Source organism: Culicoides brevitarsis, chromosome 1 (genome assembly GCF_036172545.1).
Source record: "Culicoides brevitarsis isolate CSIRO-B50_1 chromosome 1, AGI_CSIRO_Cbre_v1, whole genome shotgun sequence".
Classification (NCBI taxonomy): domain Eukaryota; kingdom Metazoa; phylum Arthropoda; class Insecta; order Diptera; family Ceratopogonidae; genus Culicoides; species Culicoides brevitarsis.
In genome coordinates, this window is record NC_087085.1 from 44,270,794 (window position 1) to 44,290,957 (window position 20,164).

Consider the following 20,164-nt stretch of genomic DNA (forward strand, 5'->3'; position numbering starts at 1 on the left):
TTCCCTCATTTGAGTAGCAAGTCCCATATGTAATCGCGAGACATTTCTTGCGGTGCGACGATGGCATGGAATGATAACTTTTGATGTTCTAATCGGTTTAACGAGTCTCGTCTCTAATTTTTCGAGCCAAATGCAAATCGCACGACGAGGTGATGAGTTTCAGGTCATAAACCCGAATTTGAACACGTAACGACTTGTTTTTCGTCTTTTTCTCTTGAAGAAAACGAATCTCGAGGAATTTTGTCGAATCATCGTTTTACGGAGAGAAAAGTCGTTGGAACGTGGTTGTGTAATGAAAATGAATGAATTTATGTAACGAAATGTTTTATGTTTGTGTTTGACAGCGTTTTTGTTTCTTTTTTTGCCGAAAGTGAATGAATGTGCACACGTGACTCGCAAAACGAGGAAAATTCGAGAAAGACAAAAGCAATAAAAAATAAAATTAGTGCCAAAAATTTGGAGGGTTGTTTTTCTGACCGTCGAACGTTAAAGACGACGCTTAATTAAAAAGAAAACATTTACGTGATATTTTTCTTCTTTGGCAATTTTATCACTTCTTAGCTTGAATTTCGCGTAAAAAACGTGATTTTCGTAAAGGGATGAAATTCAATAAAAAAAATCCTTTTTCGGCCCGAATGAATCAAGACCATGTGTTTCAAGGAAACAAAAAATCTTTAAATTAGCAATTCACTTCACGCACAATAACGACATAAAAACACTTCAAAAGAGATAAGGAAACGGAGATGAAGCGGATTTGAGGACAGCAGGTGCAGATGAATTTCTTCGAATTAAAGGAAAAAAGATAAAAGGAGGGAAAATTATGCAATTTTTACGACATTTTCATTGTTTAATTTATTTTAAATTGTTCTTTCCGTTTTTGTTTGAAGCTGAGATGAGAGAAAATGTAACGAGAATAGAGAAAAAAGAAGAAGTAATGCGATAATTTTGTTCTAATTGTTATAGTAATTCACTAATTATGAGATGGGATTTTGTTTAATTTACGATAATTAACAGATTTTGGAAGGAATTTATTTTATTTTGAAGTTTTTGGTAAAAATTATCAAATTCAGCTTTGCTGAATTAAAAAATTTGCTGAATTAAAAAATTTGCTGAATTAAAAAATTTGCTGAATTGAAAAATTTGCTGAATTAAAAAATTTGCTGAATTAAAAAATTTGCTGAATTAAAAATTTGCTGAATTAAAAAATTTGCTGAATTCAAATTTTTGCTGAATACAAAAATTTTCTATTCTCAAACTATGAAAAAATAAAATCTAACAGGCAAAATATCACATTTTTATTCAACTTCTTTTAAAAAGGTGAAAAAATAGGTCAAATTAGATTAAATTCTTAAACAAAAAAAATCTAAAGCGAAATAAAAAATTCAAAAGGAAATTAAAAATGTCACCGCCAGAAAAATAAACTTTCGCCGAGAAATCCTTTTCAGCAAACTTTTCAATGAATGAATTAAATCTTTTATTCGTTTCAAGTTGTTTTCTTGTTCCTGTCACTCCTTTCATCCCATTTCTCTTCTTTTTTTCCTCATTTTCTCAAACTCATGCAAAGTAATAATAAACATAATCAATTAAGTTGAAGTGCGACTTTTGACCCCTTTTTTAATGTTCGATACGCTTCACACCCAAAAAAAAAATCCATTTTCTCTACCTAACAAGCAGCAACTTCAACTCCAATAAAACGTGATACAAATTTTCAATTAACGCCCGACCGGCAGATAATCATGAATCAAGTTGTGCGTGAAATTGCTTTACTTCAGGACGAAATTCTAATAAAACTTGCTTCTTGACATGACACGACAAGAGGAATTTATCGGAAATATTTTAGGAAAAGTAGAAAATGATTAGAAAATGGGACGACAAAAAATCAAATAAGGATTAAATATTTAATAAAAAAAATGTGACCCATTTTTCGATGCGATGTTCAAATAACCGAAGGATAATGTTGGAATGATGGGCGTTAAGTAGAAGGACGATGTGTGTTATGAGGTAATATTTTACGAGAAAAATGTGAGACGATGAGAGTTTATCTCTGTTTTATCTGAGGTAATCCTACTTTTTTCATTTATTTACTCTTGGTGTGATGAAAAAAGTAGTAAAATGATGGAAAGAGATTAAAAGTTAGATATTTTTGTAAGAGAAAAGTTAGAACATGGTTTTAAATAGAGTTGAAATAGCTCAGAAAATATTTTTTTCAACAGGAACAAGAAAACAACTTGAAAATTTTTCGAATTTTTTATTTTTTTTTTAAAAGCATTTAATTCATTCATTGAAAAGTTTTTTTCAACAAATTTTTCAATTCAGCTGAAAAGGATTTCTCGGCGAAAGTTTATTTTTCAGGCGGTGAATTTTTAATTTCCTTTTGTCAATTTTTTAAAAAATTCGCTTTAGATTTTTTTTATTTTAAGAATTTTTTAATATAATTTGAATTCAGCAAATTTTTTCAATTTTTAAAAAATTTTTCAATTCACAAATTTTTCAATTCAGCAAATTTTTTAATTCAGCAAATTTTTCAATTCAGCAAATTTTTAATTCAGAAAATTTTTCAATTCAGCAAATTTTTTAATTCAACAAATTTTTCAATTCAGTAAATTTTTTAATTCAGCAAATATTTAAAATCTATTTTTTTTACTTTAAAAAAATCTTTTAATTTTTGTTTTTCTTTCTTTTCAGGATTTTAATTTCAATTTTTCAACTTTTTGTGACGTCAAAGGCAATTTCTGTTCATCCTAATCTCAATTTTTCAAAAAATTCACCTGTACCTCACACGCTGTACGTGCCATACGATGACGTCACTCCATTTCCGAGAAAACAATCACTTTTTCTTGGAATTCTGTACGTAAATTCCGCGAAATACTGTCCATACTCGTCATACGTGTGTCGTTCGCTGCAAAATTGAAGCGTCTTTCCTAATTTTTATTAAATTTTAATTAATTTTGTGCTTTTTAAAGACCTCAACCATGCATTTAATGCTCGTAAATGGCTTAATCTATCCCGTATCGCAAATTAATGGACAACGAATCACGGGACCTCCGGAAAATTTGGTTTGGAATGAGCCGGCTTATGAAACTAACGAGGTGAGATTTGATTTTTTCATGATTTTTATCAGAAAATCGAGTTTTAATGAGATTTTTTTAGGTTTTTGTCACAAATTTGCCTCGAACTGTGTTTGAAGACACTTTGCTGCCCTTATTTTCGCGCTGTGGCATCGTTTACAAGATCCGCTTGATGATGTGCTTCTCCGGAACTAACCGAGGATTCGCTTATGTGCTTTTTGCGACACAAGCAGCTGCTCAAACTGCACTTTTGTTGTAAGTTTTTACTATTTTTCGATGAATTTCAGTTGAAAAACTTTCATTTTTTGTAGTTTTGCTCGTTTTCCGTTGTTCGATCGCTTCATCTTCGCTCACAAAAGCTCCAACAAACGCATTTTGTTGATGGGAAACATCAACTGTGACAAATCCACACGCGAAATCATCAATTTTTGCTTCGAGATGACAAAATGCGTTGATGCCATTCGTGTCAATGATGCTGCCGGGAAGCTAAAATTCCTTTTGTTGATCTACAAATGTCATTATGATGCAGCGATGGCACGTCGTTTGATGACAACTTGTCTTTTTGACTTTGGGGAACGTTGCTACGTGAAGTGGTACAACAAGCGGAAGTAAAAAATTTGATTTTTTGTAACTTTTTTCATTGATTGATGTTTGAAGAAACCCGAAATGGGTTCAAATCTTGACGATTTTTGTAGTTTTAAGTGACAAAATGTAATGAAAGCTGAAAATATTTGTACTGATTGATTAATTAACGTAAAAATTATCATTTGAGATGACAAAAAAGGAGCCATGGAGCCCAATTAGGTTTAAGAATTGTCATGCGATGCATGTTAAATGTAAGAAATTGTAAGCTAAAGTGCTAAAAATGTGAAAATATTGATTTGTAAAAGGTTTTGAGAAAGAATTTTAAGTAGAACTTATTGAAAAATTCATTAAAAATTAGATTTTTGTAACTTTAGGAGTTTGTTTTTATGATTTTTATACCAAAATTGTTAAATTTTCTTAAAATTTCTTAAATTAAGATCAAAAATTAATTTTTTGAGTCAAAAATTGACATTTTCGGTTCAAATTTGATAATTTTAATCAAAATTTTTCATTTTCAGGTCCAAGAATTGATTTTTTACTCAAAAATCTTTAATTTTTCTTCCATTAAATGTCAATTCTCATCAAAATTGTCACACATCTCCATCCAAAAACCCATTTTCCATTCAAATCCCATCGACCGAGGATAAAATTCGGTCTCATAATCCAATTTCATGCGATCTAATAAATCACTTTGCCAAAAAAGGTTCCAAGTGCCATCATTAGATTAAAAGTCAATGAAAGTAAATAGAAAATTTCCCCCAAATTTTCACGACAGAACTGCATTAAAGTCAAATAATGTCCACAAAATGCTTTGGGGATCCCCCTTTTTAGTGTTTTTACGTTGAAATAATCCCTTCTCGTCGTCTTTTGATTTAACGCATTTTCGTTGCCGTCGAGATTGACTCGAAAATGGACAAGAAATTTCTTTAATAGTGACATAAAATAAACTATTCGAATTTTTTTCTTCCTTTTTTTGTAAAGTAAATGATTATTACTGCAATATTATGAGAGTTAAAGACCTTCCTGAGGGTGTTTTTCGGATATTTTGGAGATAGCAGCAGATGTTGGAAAGGAAATGGGACGAAACGAATAATGGAAGGTAATTTTTTGGAGGTAGAGGGTTGAAAATTATGGCGAGGAAATGAAAAATGAGGACATTTGTTTAACATTATTGCCCGTTTTATTGAAATGATCCGGAATTCTAACGAGAAAATGATTGATTTTGTGATTAGGTCACTTAACGAATGAAGGTTTGAGGAAAATTTTTCGATTTTCTTTAAAAATAATTTTTTTTACTGAAATTAAAAATTTAATTCAAAAATATTTTTTTTATTAAAAATTAAAATTAATTGTTTATGAAAAAAAATTTTTTTTTTCAAAAATTAATTTTAAATAAAAAAAAATTAATAAAAAAAATAAATAAATTAAAATTTTTTTTAATAATTAAAATTTAATTCAAAAAAAAATTTTTTTTTTTAAATTAATTATTTTTTTTTAAAGTTAAATTTTCTTAATAAAAATTTTTTTTTTTTTAAAATAAAAATTAAAAAAAATTCAAATAAATTTTTTTTTTTAATTAATAAATTTTTTTTTTTTTTTAAATTAAAAATAAAAAAAAATTATAAAAAAAAAATATTTTTTTTAAAATTTTTTAAAATTTTTTAAAATTTTTTTTTAGCTAAATATTCATTTAAAAAAAATATTTTTTTTTAAATTTCATTCTTTAATAATTTATTTAAATTTAATTTTTTTTAATACAATTTTTTTTTAATTTTTCGAATAAATTATTTAATTTTTTTTAAAATAATTATTTTTTAAACAAGATTTTTTTTTTGATTAAAATTTAAATTTTTTATTTAATTTAAAAAAAAATTTAAATTTTAATTTTTTTATGTACGAAAATAAAATTTCTTAAAAAAAAATTATTTTATAATTTTTGTCTAAAAAAGTTAAAATTAAACAAAAACTTTCCAACAAAAGTCATGAAACCCGCAAATTCTTCTAAAAAAAACACATTTCGTCTCAAAACAGATTAAAACGGCTTAAAATCATTCATGTTGGCAACAAAATCATCTCTAATCGCATCAAATTAGTCAAAATTAGCATTGAATGAAGGCAAATATGTGTAAAAATGATAAGAAAATTCATTTGTTTCCCAATTTTAAACCATTTAGCTTCAAAAATGAACAAAAGAAGCAAACAATTCGTCTCTCAAACAGCCTTTTGACAGCAATTCAGACACAAAATTACATGAAAAACGAGAAAAATCGTTCGTAAGTGCATCATTTTTGCAGACTTTTAACGACTGTAATTTATTTTCCGTTGTTTTCATTTGTTTTTCTTTCTTTTTTCAGACAACAACAACTAAAAATGCAAAAAAAAATAAATTACAGTAAAAATTTACGACATGAGTTAAATCGTTAGACGTTTGAAGCACATGTTAAAAATTTACATTGCGAGAAAATTTACTGAAAAATTTATATTCGAATGTCATTAAAGTGAGATGCAGACAAAGTGCAAGACATCCAGCAGACGAGAAATGCAAGAAAGAGTCGAGAGTTGGCATGGCATGTCGTGTCGTGTTAGAGTTGAAGTAGAATCCTCATTAAAATTGATGATACTTACGAGGTTGGGAATTTTTAAGAGATCAATTCGTTTATTTTAGTAAGTAAGTAAATGCCAGTTGTTGCAAAATTTGTAATGGAAATGTTGGAATTTTTGATTTGCTTACCTGAAAAGATAAAGAAAAAAGGGATTTTTAGTTGAATTTGTTAAAAAAAAATTAAAAGAATTTTTTTTTGGTAGATTTTGATGTTAAGGGCGATGTTCTAAATTGTCAAAAAGTTAAAATTTTTATTTTTTTATTTAAAACAAACACATTTTTCACAAATGAACAATTTTTCGATTCGAAATGAAAATTTTTCGATTCGAAATGAAAATTTCTCGATTCGAAATTATTTTTTTTTTCGAAAATAACAAATCTTGATTCAAAATGAACAAATTACGAATTATATAAAATAAACTTCGAAATGGATAAAAATTCGATAAAAATTGAAGTTCTCGATTCGAAATGAACAAAATTTTATTCGAAATTAAACTAATGAACTCAAAATGAACAAATCTCAACTCGAAATGAACAAATATTGTCTCAAAATAAAAAATCTTTACTCGAAATGAACATTTTACTTCTCAAAATGAACTAAAACTTAAAAAAAAAATTTCTTGACTTGAAATAAAATTTTTCGAATCGAAATTAAAATTTCTCGATTCGAAATTAATTTTTTTTTGATTCAAAATGAAATTTTTTGACTCGAAATGACAAATTTTAACCTAAAACATCAAAAAATGAGCAAAATTCTTAAGAAAACACATCAAAACGCCTCCAAATTAATCTAATTTTCTTCCTAAACAAACATTTCGTAACATTTAACGTCTCACTCTCACATCTTAATATCACAAATGACTTGTTTACATGCATTTCGCTCCTTAATTTGTCTTAATTACAACATCCGTCTTACTTTTTTACGCAACTTTCGTAAACAAACTCGCACATAAAGCAAACAAAACACGAGAGAAACGTTCTCTCAAATTACCATAAAACTGCTTTAATAAACATTAATTCAATAAATCATAACAAAAGCGTTTCTCTCGAGTTCTTCGAATGAATGGAATGTGACAAATCTCGAAGAAACTGCCCGACGATGATGTATCAATTGAACGATATATGCAAATATAAACAAAAAAAAAAAAATCGAGACGAGTTCATCGTGAGTTGTTTTTTTCTCGTACAAAAAGCCAGACAAACTGGTGTCATGCGCAGGTATAATTTTTTCTTCTTTTTTTTTCGTCAGAATGTTTCTCTCCGGTAGATTCGTGCATACCGGCAGAGATTTAAATGCTGTTTTTATCATCATCATCATCCTCCGTACGGCACGACGAGAGAGACCATTCTGCATTCCATTCAAAGTCGAAACTCGTCGTACGGCTTGTGCGTGTTTCGGTTTCGGTACGAAGGGAGTGAAACTCCTTATTAACCTTTTTCATTCATATTCCCATTCATGCTTAGTTTCATGTTCTAACATAGGTGAATTGAATGAGGTTTTGTGTCGCTTTTTTATATTTCACAAACATTCGGCAGGGGAAACGTTTTAAGAGAACGACGAGCACGAAGAGCTGCTTTACATACATAACTTTCCACCAAAAATTCAATGGTTGGAAAAACTTTTTTTGAGAATGACCCTTTTTACAATAGCGAACTATTGGGAGTTCCTTGAAGGGTCCTTATTTGAAAAAATTTGAATTTTGAACATTTTTGTTCAAGAAAAAAATTAACAAGGTCCTTTAAAATTTTATTTTTCATTTTTTGCTATGAAAAAATTATCAAAAATTACAGGCAAATTTAATTTTTGTTAAAATTTTCAATTTTTTTTAAGAAAATTTCTTCAGAAGGAATTATAGTTTTAATAATTAATTAATTAAAATAATTAAGCAAAAATTCCTTCTGAAGAAATTTTCTTAAAAAAATTGAAAATTTTAACAAAAATTAAATTTTTCTTTAATTTTGATCATATTTTCATAACAAAAAATGAAAAATAAAATTTTAAAGACCTTTTGATAATTTTTCTTGAACAAAAATACTCAAAATATAATTTTTTTTAAATAAGGACTCTTTATAATGAACTCCCAATTTTTTTTTATTAAAATGTTTTATTTTTTTTAATTAATTAAATTAAATTAAATTATTCAGATTAAAAAAATATATTTTTTAATTAAATTAAATTTTTAATAAAATAAAATAAAATTTTAAATAAATAAATATTAAAAATTCAAAGTTAAAAATTTAAAATTAAATTAAAAAAAATAATTTTTTAATTAATTAAAATAATTTTAAAAATTTAAAAAAATAATAATAAAATAAAAATTTTAGAAAAAAAAAATTCATAAAAGGTTTGAATGCCATAATTTAATCAAAAAATTTTTTTAATTTTATTTCAATTTTTTAATTAAAAAAATATTTTTAAATAAAAATTATTTAAAGTTTTAATTTTTTTTAAACTTAAAAAAGATATTTTATTTCAGGTTCTTCTTATTTTTTTTTGTTCGCCAAAATTGACTTCATTCATCTTAAAAAAATTATTTTTATAAAATTTTGGCATTTTGACCTTTTATGAATTTATTTTTTTTAAACTTTTTAAATTTTATTAATTAATTTAATTATTTTTTTTTTAATTTATTTTTACAATTTTTAACTTTGAGTTTTTAAGAATTATTTATTTAAAATTTTATTTTATTTATTTATTTAAAATTTATATCTTTTAAAAATTTAAAAAAAATAATCTGGATAAACATTTTTTTTTAATATATTTTTTATTTAATGTTTATCAATAAAAACTCCTTCAAGACAAAAAAATACATTTTAAAGAAAAATTAATTTTTTCTTCATAAAATTTATTAACAAAATTTTAAATGAATTTTTAATTAATTAATTATTTTTCTCTACCCTTCCAGGAATTTGCGCAAAATTCGCTTTTGAAAGGGTCTCTAAAAAACTGTTATAAACTGTAATAAATCAGGGCATTGTTTTCGTTGATATGCCATTTACTATAGCTTCTTGCTTTCGCACGAAAATTTCCTTATATCGGAGCCACGTCGTGCCTGTTAGCGAAATAAAAGTCGTGCTAACGAAAAATATCTGATAAAGCAATCTTGCACAACAACAAAAAAAAATATAAAAAATAATAAAATTAAAGAGAAACATCTTTACTTACACCTTCAAGCATAAAATTGATCCAATTTGAATATATTCACCGGTTCGCAGTAATAATATGCCTAGGTGAGCATTTAATGTAGCAGTGGACAACGACGATGAAATTAAAAACCACGATTATGTCTAAACTGACCCATTGTTTTGTCTGCGATGCAAAAAAAGAAAAAAGTTTAATGCAAAGCCGCAGAAAGTTAGAACCATTCGCCTTCATTGTATTTAGTGAACGTGTAACGTTATTGTGTTCTGCATCATTATTCTTTTTGTGAGACACTCGCGCTCTCTTATGACCTTTTCTTCGTGCGTGTGTTCGATTATTTTCCTTTCAACATTACTTTGGTCACGACTTTGGTGCGTTTTCAAAAAAGGTTAAAAATGCGATTTTGAGCTGTCTGTCTGAATTTTTTTCATTTTTCAATAAGACAAATAATTTTAAAAAATTTGACAAATAATTTTAAAAAATTTGCCAAAAATTTTTTAAAAAATTTGACAAATAATTTTGAAAAATTTAACAAATTTAACAAATAATTTTAAAAAATTTGACAAATAATTTTAAAAAATTTGACAAATAATTTTAAAAAATTTGACAAATAATTTTAAAAAATTTGACAAATAATTTTAAAAAATTTGACAAATAATTTTATTAAATTTGACAAATAATTTCAATAAATTTGAAAAATAATTTTAAAAAATTTGAAAAATAATTTTGAAAAATTTGACAAATAATTTTAAAAAAATTTTACAAATAAATTTGAAGAATTTGACAAACAAGTAAATTGAGTAATTTGAGTAAATTTTTTCAAAATTAAAACGCGCTCAAATCCTTCAATTCACATGAACTTTTAAACCTCATTTGTGTCTTTTTTAAATGTGCACGATGCGTTATCATTCATCAGCAATGCCTCCTTATACGAGGAACACTTCAAATTCCTCATCCAAAAATCGAAGCCAGACAAGCCAAACAATAAAGACGACAAAAAAAAAGTAACGCGTTTACAGAGTTCAAGGACATTCAAGGCCGCCGCCATACTTTCTCTCTCACTTTCTCGTCATGCGTTGTTGTAAATTTGCGTTAAAAACGCTAAATCCATTGACTACGAAAGGAACAATGGCATTACTTGGCAGTCAATAGCGTTTCGTCGAGCAGCAAGGATGCGTGCCAAGAATTTTTTTTTGCCAAAGTTTTAATTTATTTGCCCTTCAAGGAGAACAAGTGTTCTCTCTCTTGCTAAGGGCAGCGCTCCAAAAACCGTATATATATGTATTTAATGGAAAAAAGTTAAGACACTAAGAGATTGATTAAAAGTACTACTAAGTATAAGAATAAATATAAAGCACTTTTAACCAATTTGACTAATTATAAAAATTAATCAACTTGGTCTTGTTCCATTACAAAACGAATTGCCCCGATGACGAGCTCTTGCCTATAATTCCACGCCAATTGCCTCGAGTTTGTGAAATTTGAATCGACTTTATTAGTTTTCGCACTGCCACTCTTCGTCGCTCTGCCCGCTTCTGCCTCAAAAATTATTTCATTCATGAAAATCACAAATTCTGCAGCGTGTGTAAAACTGCAACACTCTTGCCAGCCAGCCAGACACACAGAGAGAAACACGTAAAACTGTGTCACACTCCGCTGCAGCCAATAACTCAACCCGAGCTATCTCGCCGGCTGTCTATAAAGTGCCAAAAACCCGAACAAAAAACCGACAGAAAATCAATTTGAGTTCAATTTGTGCTGAAATTACCTCCAATTGCCTCTGTCTCGGTGTCAAATTATCGTAAATATGAATAATAATTGCGTGTTAGTGCTCGAAAAACGAAAATTTTTGCCATCCGCATTGTGACGTCACGAACACCTAGATTTGAGTACACGAGAAATGCAATTTGGCGCGAATTTTCATCTCGCATATCTCTCCGAATACACAACACGGAAAAATGTGAGATATAAATAGTAGTCTCAAGTACCAACGACATACGTGGATATCATTGTGTCAAAGTAGCAAAGAAAAAACATGAATGAGCTTCGTACAAGGTAGATTTGTAGAAGCACAAGAAATGGACAAAAAATGGTGTTCTGTGTTGTTTATGAACGAGTATATGGAGGAAAAGTCGGAAGAAATGAAGCTATAAAACGTGTAGAATGAGCAAAAATTTGTTTCATGGAGAAAAGAAAACTATTTGGAGCCTTCTGAGAGGGATTTTGGTTTTAAAGCGCCCTCTTACGGAGATTTTTTATAAGGAAATTTTTGAAAAAATAATTCTTGAAGGTCAAAATATGATTTTCTTAAGTTACAAACTATAAAAAATAAAGAATTGCATTTGTTTCAGATTTAAACGAAAATTTGAATCTAAAGCGCCTTCTAATGGAAAATTTTTAGATGCAATTTTGTATGAAGGACTTATGAAAGGTAAAAATATGATTTTTTGATAATTTTTTTAATTGAAAAATTTAAGAAAATAAATAAATTTTCTTTTTTTCAGATTTAAACAAAAAGTTGAATCAAAAGCGCCCTCTAACGGATATTTTTAAATTATATTTCAAAGTTTCGAGTTCTTTTGCTTAATTAATTGTTCAAAAATTTCACCAATTTTTTTTCATTTTATATTGAAAATTAAACACACAGTGTCAGCTTTTGACAAAAAAAATATTGAAGCGACATCTATCAAAGAATTTATAGAAGAAAATTTTTGTAAGAATGATTTTTAGAGGTAAGAATATGACTTTCAGAAATTTTTTCTTATTTGAAAAATTTAAAAAAAAATTAAATTTCACTTTTATTTCAGTTTTGAATGAAAATTTGAATATAAAGCGCCATCTAACGGAGATTTTTCGACTAAATTTGATAGTTTAATGGTTCATTTAAAATTTTTAAAAGCATTTAATTTTTAAAAGGTTTAAGTGTTATCTAAAATCATCAATTTATTTTGAAAATTAGTGAATTATTGAGCTTTTGACAAAAAATTATAAAAGCGACATCTATCTGAGATTTTTTTTTACAAATTTGATACCTTTTAAAGGACATTTTAATAATTTTTTTATAAATTAATCTAATTGAAAAAAAAATTATTCAAAATTTATCATAATTTCAGGTTAGAACGCGAATTTAAAGCAAAAACGACATCTGGCGGATAATTTTTAATAAATTTTTGTTAATGATTTGAGCTTTTTTGAAGGTAATTTAAGATGAAATTTAATTTTACAACAAAAAATTTCAGCTAATAATATTTTTTTTCTGTTTTTAGGTTCAAGCTTTAATTTGTGTATAAAACGCCCTCTAATGGCAAATTTTCAAAATGATGAAAATTGAAAATCTAATTTTTGATTCTCGGAAAAACTTTCAAACAAATTTTCTTAATTCAAAACAAACTTCTAAACTTAAAAAAAAATATTTATAAAAAAATTTCAAAATTAATAAAAAATTTTCTTTAATTTTAGGTCTAAAGTAAAAATTTGAAAAAAAAACTGACATCTTGCGGCAAATTTCAAATCAACGGAAAATTAAATTAAGGAAGCAAAATTCATCAAAAATAATTTTTGGAGCATTTTAAACAAATTTTTAAACAAAAAATCGCATAAATCGAGAACTTCCTGTACCAAAAAAATTAGCTAAACAAAAATTTACAGTTTTCAGACAATAGACGATTTCTGTTCTACGTAAATGACTCATAGAAACAATACCGCCGTACAACAAAAATCTATTTCAAGGTTTCTAAGCGCGCATAGAATTGAACCGAACTGTACTGCATTCGGAAAGTACGAGCGATAAGATAATCGCAATGTTTACATTAAAGTGCGACAAATTGCTCGCGTTGCACAATAAATGCACTCAGGTAATAAAAAATCGCACCTTTTTGATTTTTTTATCGTTTATTTATAGCGTTGTCACTAATTTGTCGCCCACACGTCGCGTCGTCGTCGGTCGGCGTGTAATTAAAATTCATGCGAAATATTTCACCAACAATTTTCGCGTTCGAACCTTACTTAATGGCTCGAGAGGATTATTTGAAAGCATAACACTATTGTAGTAAACAACGCGTTTACTGAAAAAAAAAATATTTTGAAACAACCCTTTGCAACAGAGAACGTTCGTTCGAGCATTCCTGGAAGGGTTTTGTTATGGCAACGAAATGTGGGCGCACGAAAGCGGTGCAAGGTGAAGGACGAATGCATCCCATGTACGGGAGAAACGGGAAGCAGTTCAAGGAAAATTCTCCCCTTCTTTGGACGATTTTTGCACATGCGACTTTTGATTTTCGTGCAAATTTAAATTTTTCTCTGTGGAAAACGTACGAAATGCTCGCCGTGACTGTCGAGACACGAATGAAGCGCAATTATGACGGCACGTAGATGCGTTGCGCGACGTGCGGGGTGCATTCCGAGGTGCATCGTACAAAAAATATTATTTTATTAGAAATAGCAAAATTCATATATTCACGTTCGGTGTCGGAGTCGAGTCTAATAGATAGAAATAGTGCATTTGCGCAAATGTTTACAATTTAAATAGTCGTCTGCCGTGCTGCTCATGGAACTGCATGCGACGACGAGTGCAGCAGTGTGCGGGGAGCATCGTCGTCGTCGTTGGAGAAGTTTTTCCTCGTGCTCGTCGTCTCTTGCCTCCCGTCGTCGTCGTCGGAGCTTCATGGAGACCGTAGAACTGTCGACGTAGCTATTTTTCCCTTGCATTCGAGCGGATTTTTGTTGCAATCGCATACGGGATCGTCGCAATATTTCACCAAGTTTTCGCAACGGCGGAAAGTATTTTTCATTTTGGATGCACCGCAATCGGTCTCTATTGCAAAACTTTTCCGCTTGAAAAGTATTCTAATTGACGTTTTTTGAGCAACTCTGTCCAGCAGCGAATTTTGTGGGAAAATATTCCTTGACAGAGTTAGAAAAGAAGAAAATTATTTGAGAACGAAACTGTTAAAGAAAATCGTTTTTTTAAAAGATCTTTTAAATTTTTGTTTAAGAGACATCTTGCAGCGATTTTTACAAAAATAAAATTTATCGAAAATTTTCATTTAAAAAAATTTTTAAAGCTTGAAATTATTTTTTTAAATAAATTTTTATTTAATAATTTAAAATATTTTTTAAAAAATTAATAAAAATTATGAATTTTTGGTTTATTTAAAAATTTCAATAAAAACGCCCTCTTGCGGATATTTAAAAAAATTAATTTACGAATAAATTTTTGAACTTTAATTATATAAATTTTGAAATAATAAAAATTTGTTAAAAAAGGTTAATTTTAACAAAAAAAGTATCAATGAGACTTCTACCTAATTTTATTTAATATTTAATCTATAAAAAATAAATTAATTTTTTTTCTGAAAAATCAATTATTTTATTTTTTTTTTTAATTTATAAAAAATACTTGAAATTGCGAAAAAAAAATAAATAAAATTTTTTAATAATTTTTTTTTTCGTTTAATTTTGATTTTTCTTTAAATTTTTATTAAAATAAAAATATTTTATAATTAATTTAATTTTTTTTAAATATTTTTTAATTATTTTTAAAATTATTATTTTTAAAAAAATAAATGGAAATATTAATTGAAATAATTCAATAAATTTTTTAATTTTTTTTAAATATAAATAAGAGAAAAATATTTTACAAAAAATTAAATTAATTATAAATTATTTTAATTTTTAATAAAAATTTAAAGAAAAATCAAAATAAAATAAACAAAAAATTAAAACATTTTTTTTTTAAATTTCCCGCATCTTTCTTCTGACAAAAAAAAATTAAAAAAAATTTTTTTTGACATTCAAAAGAAAATTTTACAATTTTACACCCAAGGCAAATTTTAAATTTTTGACCCAATGCACATTGTAAAATGTCTACTTAACGAATTTTTAAAATTTTTTCTTCAAAAATCCTTCAATACTTTAAAATAACATCAGTAAAGGTCATTTTCACCCTTTTACTTTGACCTAATTTAACAAAATAATTCACTTGACCTGTCAATATCCCTCCAGATTGCATTATTCACGCTGCATTAACTCCCTTTTACAAAACTCAACACTTGTCTGCAATTATTCGGTAATCATTCATCGCCCTTATTAAAGATAATTTCATGAAATTCCCTCATCGCTCAAATTATTTTTGCATAAATAATAATTAATTTGAACACCGGTTGCTTTCAATTTCTGTCTTTAAATGAATTTTTACACGAGTTGCAACTCAATTTTCTGTTAGCGAAATATAAAACAGAATTTCAAGGACAACTCGAGTATTCGATGCAATTGATGAGCAATGAGCATGCGTGTTTCCCCTTCGATAAAATTTTAAAAAGTTGTACTGTGGTCTCTTTCTTTCGTCACATGGAGCATGAAAAGACGTAAAAAACGTAAAAAAATCAAAAGGTGAAGGATTTGAGGACACGCGACGTAATTTCTGTGCATTTTTCATCCATCTAGGAGCAAGTAAAAATTACTCTCTGTTGATGGATTTTCAAAAAACTGCGAGGAATTAAAATTTTCCTCCTATAGTTTTATGAAGGTACACGACGCGTCGTTCAACGACATATGCAAAGGCGCTTCTAACGTTGTTTGTGAAATACGTGCACGTCGTACAGTGACGATGATGAATCGCTTCTACGTCTACGCATTTCAAAGTAACTCTCACGTATTTATATCCAGAGTACGAAAAATAAAAAAAAGTAAATACAAACAAGCAAGTTAATGAACGAGCAGCTACCGTCGTGTATGAGACGTGTATGGAATTTAGTCTAATTCAGTTCTAATAATTTACTTTTGCAGCAGAAATTCCTCTTCAGACAGTAAAGCTCTTAATTAAGGCCAATTAATATTCGTTTGGAATTGGGATTTTTGATGTCGAAGCAATTTATTTAAAGAGCTTGAAGGAAATTATTAGAAAAGATGAATGGAATTATTAGAAATTTGATTGGCGTTGAATGAAATATAAAGAAATTTAAGCCCCTGAGAGTAGGCAATCAACTTTTCTTTCATTAAATGTAGGTTTGTTGAAGGTTTTACAGAAAAATTTCATTTATTGATTTAAATAAGTTATTTTTTTTCACAAAACATAAACAGAAATTTTAATTAATTAATTTTAATTATTATTTATTTAATTAATTTTAAATATTATATTTTTTTATATTGAATTTTTTTTTTTAATTAAAAAAAATAAATTTGAAAATTCACAATAAATTTTAAAATTAATATTAAAAAAATTATAATTTTATTAATTGATTATTTAATAAAAATTTTGAAAAAAACTTAATTAAAAAAAAATTAATTAAATAATTTAATTCAAAAATATTTAATTAAAAATAATTATTTATTTTTTTTCTACTTTTATTTAAATTGTTTAAGAAATCTAAAAATTTTATACATAAATAATTTTTTGATTCTTTTAAACTATTAAATTAAAAATAAACTTTATTTTATTAAATTAATTTTATTTTAATAATTAATTTTTAATTTTTTTATTGTTTTTTTTCAACTTTGAAAATTTAAAAAAAAATCAAAAATTATTTTAAAAATAAGGAAAAATCTTTTTTTAATGAAAAAATTAAACATTAAAGATAACTTGAATTTTTTTTTTATTTTTTTAAACAATTACATAAAAATATTTTAATAAAAAAAGAAATTAATTACTTTTTTTTTTAATAAGTTTAATTTTAAATTAATTAATTTTATTAATTAAATTTTGATTTTTTGTAATTGAATTGAATTTTTTCTTAATTAAAAATATTTTTTTGTAAAAAAGTTATTTACGAAATAATTTTTAAATTTGTTTTAAAAATTAAAATATATAAAAAATTAAATTAATTAATTAAAAAAATAAAAAAAAAAATTTAAATTTTTTTGATGAATTTTTTTAAATTCAATTATTTAATATTTTTTATTTTTAAAAATTTAACAAAAATCCAAAAAATCATTTCGATGTAATTTTTTTGAGAAAATTATTTACTTTTAAAAATAAGGAAAAAATCCTTTTCCATTCGAATTATTTCTCATAAATATTTTTATTTCTCTCCCATGACAATTAATGTCAAAACACACAAGGAGCGGAAAAGAAACAAAAGACAATTATCCTCCTCTTTAAATTTTTCATACAATTACATTAAAAATTCCACGAATCTCGTGCCATCAAAAAATTACACGTTTCACAAAATGTTCATTCAACGAAATTTTGTTTCACAGGAAAAAAGGAAGAAAAAATCATTGTCATCAAAAATTATTCCTTTTCTTCCTCTTTTAAAGTCGAACCGAACGAACGTTGGCGGTTTTAAGACTATTATCGAAAACAATAGGGAATTACTGAGACATCGTATCTATTTTTGTCTGCATCAGCAAAGAACTCGTCACATCTGCTGAAAGTCACTCACGAACGAAAACAGAGGAAAATTGTCAATAAGTAACGAAACGTGCTTCTCTTCGGATGCTGAAACGACATTTTATGTCCTTCGGGGAGTTCACTTGCGCTCGACGGTCCAACGAACATAAAATGACACTTTTTTGCCGTTCTTTAAATAAAAATAAATGTTTTTTCTTGCATTTGTTTGTTTAGTAACCAAAAAAGATGGTCCGGCGGTGATATGACTTTTGTTGACATTTTTATTAGGCGTCGCTCGTCGAAATTGGGTTCATGAATATTTGATCGTTCGTTCATTTGGATTGCCCTCGTTTTACCTTTTTTTCAGAGTTTTTTATGATAAATGTTTTATTTGGTGTGGAATACATTAAAGTTCGACGAGTCGACATGTCACAACAAAAAAAAAAAAAAAAAAATGAAGAAAAAAATCTGTAACAGTAATTTGTATTCTATTTAAATATGATTGAGGTCTCAGGAAAAGCTTTGATGTAAAAAAAATGTTACGTGACTTGGTTAGCCAAGTAACGAGTTGCTTCAATTATTTTTATAGGAACAGGAGTGAAGTGTGAAAAGGGCGAAAATTTTATCGCTTAGGAAGATTTTTGTGTGAAATTTCAAAAAAAAAAAATAAAAGAAAAAATTTTGTTCAAAAATTTGTTTTAAAATTTATTTAATTTTTTTTTTCAGATTTTCACTTAAAAAATTTATAAAAAATTTCTTTTTTTTTCCGAAAAATTCTCTTAATTTCCGTTTAAAAATTTCTTTGAAAATAATTTTAAAAAAATTTTCAAAAATTTCTTTCAAAAAATTCATTTTAAAAAATTTTTAAAATTCTTTTCAATTTTTTTTTAAAAAATTTTTTAAAATTTTTTAAAAGTACCGTCGTAATTAATTTTTTTTAAAATTAATTTTTTTAAAAAATTAAAATTTTTTCAAAAATTTTTGAAACAAATTTTAAAATATTTTTAAAAAAATATTTTTTTAAAAATTTTTTTGAAAAAATTTTAAAAAAATTAATTTTTTAAAAAAAAAATTTTAAACAAATATTAAAAAAAATAAAATTTTTAAAAAAATTTTTTAAATTTTTTTAATTTTAAAAAAAATTAAAAATTTTTTTACAAATTTTTTCTTTTTTTCTAAATTTATTTAAATTTTTTTCAAAAAAAAATTTTTTTTTTCAAAAAATTTTTTTTCTTTTTTTTAAAATTTATTTAAATTATTTATTTAAAAAATTCTTTAAAAATTTCTATAAAATTTAAAAATGATTTAAAAAATAAAATATTTCTTTTCAAAATATTTTTTTTTAAATTTTGTTAAATTTTTTTTTATTTAAAAAAAATTAAGTCCCTTAAATTTTCATCCTGTAACATCCCTGTTTGGTTAGAAGCAAAAAAAACTTTGTTTATTTATATTTTTCCTCGTACATTTACTTTCACAATCCACATGTTCGTGTAAATAAGCTCCATGTCAATGTTTGTCTGTTCGTTTGTTGTTTGCTTACATGTGTGTGTCAGTTTGTGGTCTTCTCAGTTCATTAAAACGAACTTTATCTCTCATATTCATCATACAAGAATTAATGCATGAAAAATTAATTAAGCAGAAAAAATTTCCATGAACGAAAAAAAATTGAGGCGATAAAATATTCAAAATCCAATAAAAACGTGTAAATTATTTTTTTAGGACAATATTTTTCGTGCATGAAAAAAATTATTTTCTCCGCCCCAAAAATTAGTTGAAAAAAGGACGAAAATCAGAAAAATAATAATAATTTAATAAATAGTTCGTTCAACATTTTTTCTTTCTCTCTCATTATTATTTGTGTTATGTTAACTCATATTTAACCCGAAATGGAGGAAAATGTTCGGTAATCTAATTTACGATCTACATTTCGTTCAACGAAATTGCCGAAAAAAAAAAGAAACAGGAATTATTTAATTAAGTAAGGAAAATTACAACTTTCTTCATTTTTATTATTTTTATTATTATTGGAGGCGAAATGAGCAACGTGCGAACAAAGAAGCCAAGAAAAAAGCTTTTAACCAAACTTTTGCTTGAAAAATGTTCACGAAATTGAATTAGTTACGAGTTTTTTTTGTTAGAATTTTATCTGGCATCAGCAGAAGCACAAGAAACGACAAAGGCTTTGTGAAAAAAAAAAAATACTATTTTGAGGCTATTTTTAACTTTTTTTGTCTTTTTACGCGCAAAAAATGTTCATAAATCATGAAATATGACCTTCTTCCATTAACCTTCTTTGCGTTTCTCATAAACTTTTGTTATTTTAGAACAGTTCAGATTTTTTTAGATGCGAAAGAGAGAAAAGAAAAGAGGATTTTTCGTCTAACTCATAAATAAATGGTACTTGAACACTTCTGAAATTACATCCGGTTATCATTATT

The 20,164-nt window shown here is 26.2% G+C and overlaps 2 protein-coding genes across 2 annotated transcripts in view; one reads left to right on the forward strand and one right to left on the reverse strand.

Moving 5' to 3' along the window:
• Window positions 1-20,164, reverse strand: part of LOC134833992 (protein tincar) — a 97,811-nt gene that overhangs the window by 12,679 nt on the left and 64,968 nt on the right. The gene's annotated exons all lie outside the window — the stretch shown is intronic.
• LOC134834002 (probable RNA-binding protein 46) lies at window positions 2,920-4,026 on the forward strand. Its single transcript, XM_063848516.1, has 3 exons — window positions 2,920-3,089; window positions 3,151-3,323; window positions 3,380-4,026. The coding sequence occupies exons 1-3, from the start codon at window positions 2,973-2,975 to the stop codon at window positions 3,678-3,680; spliced, it is 591 nt and encodes a 196-aa protein (XP_063704586.1). The 5' UTR covers window positions 2,920-2,972; the 3' UTR covers window positions 3,681-4,026.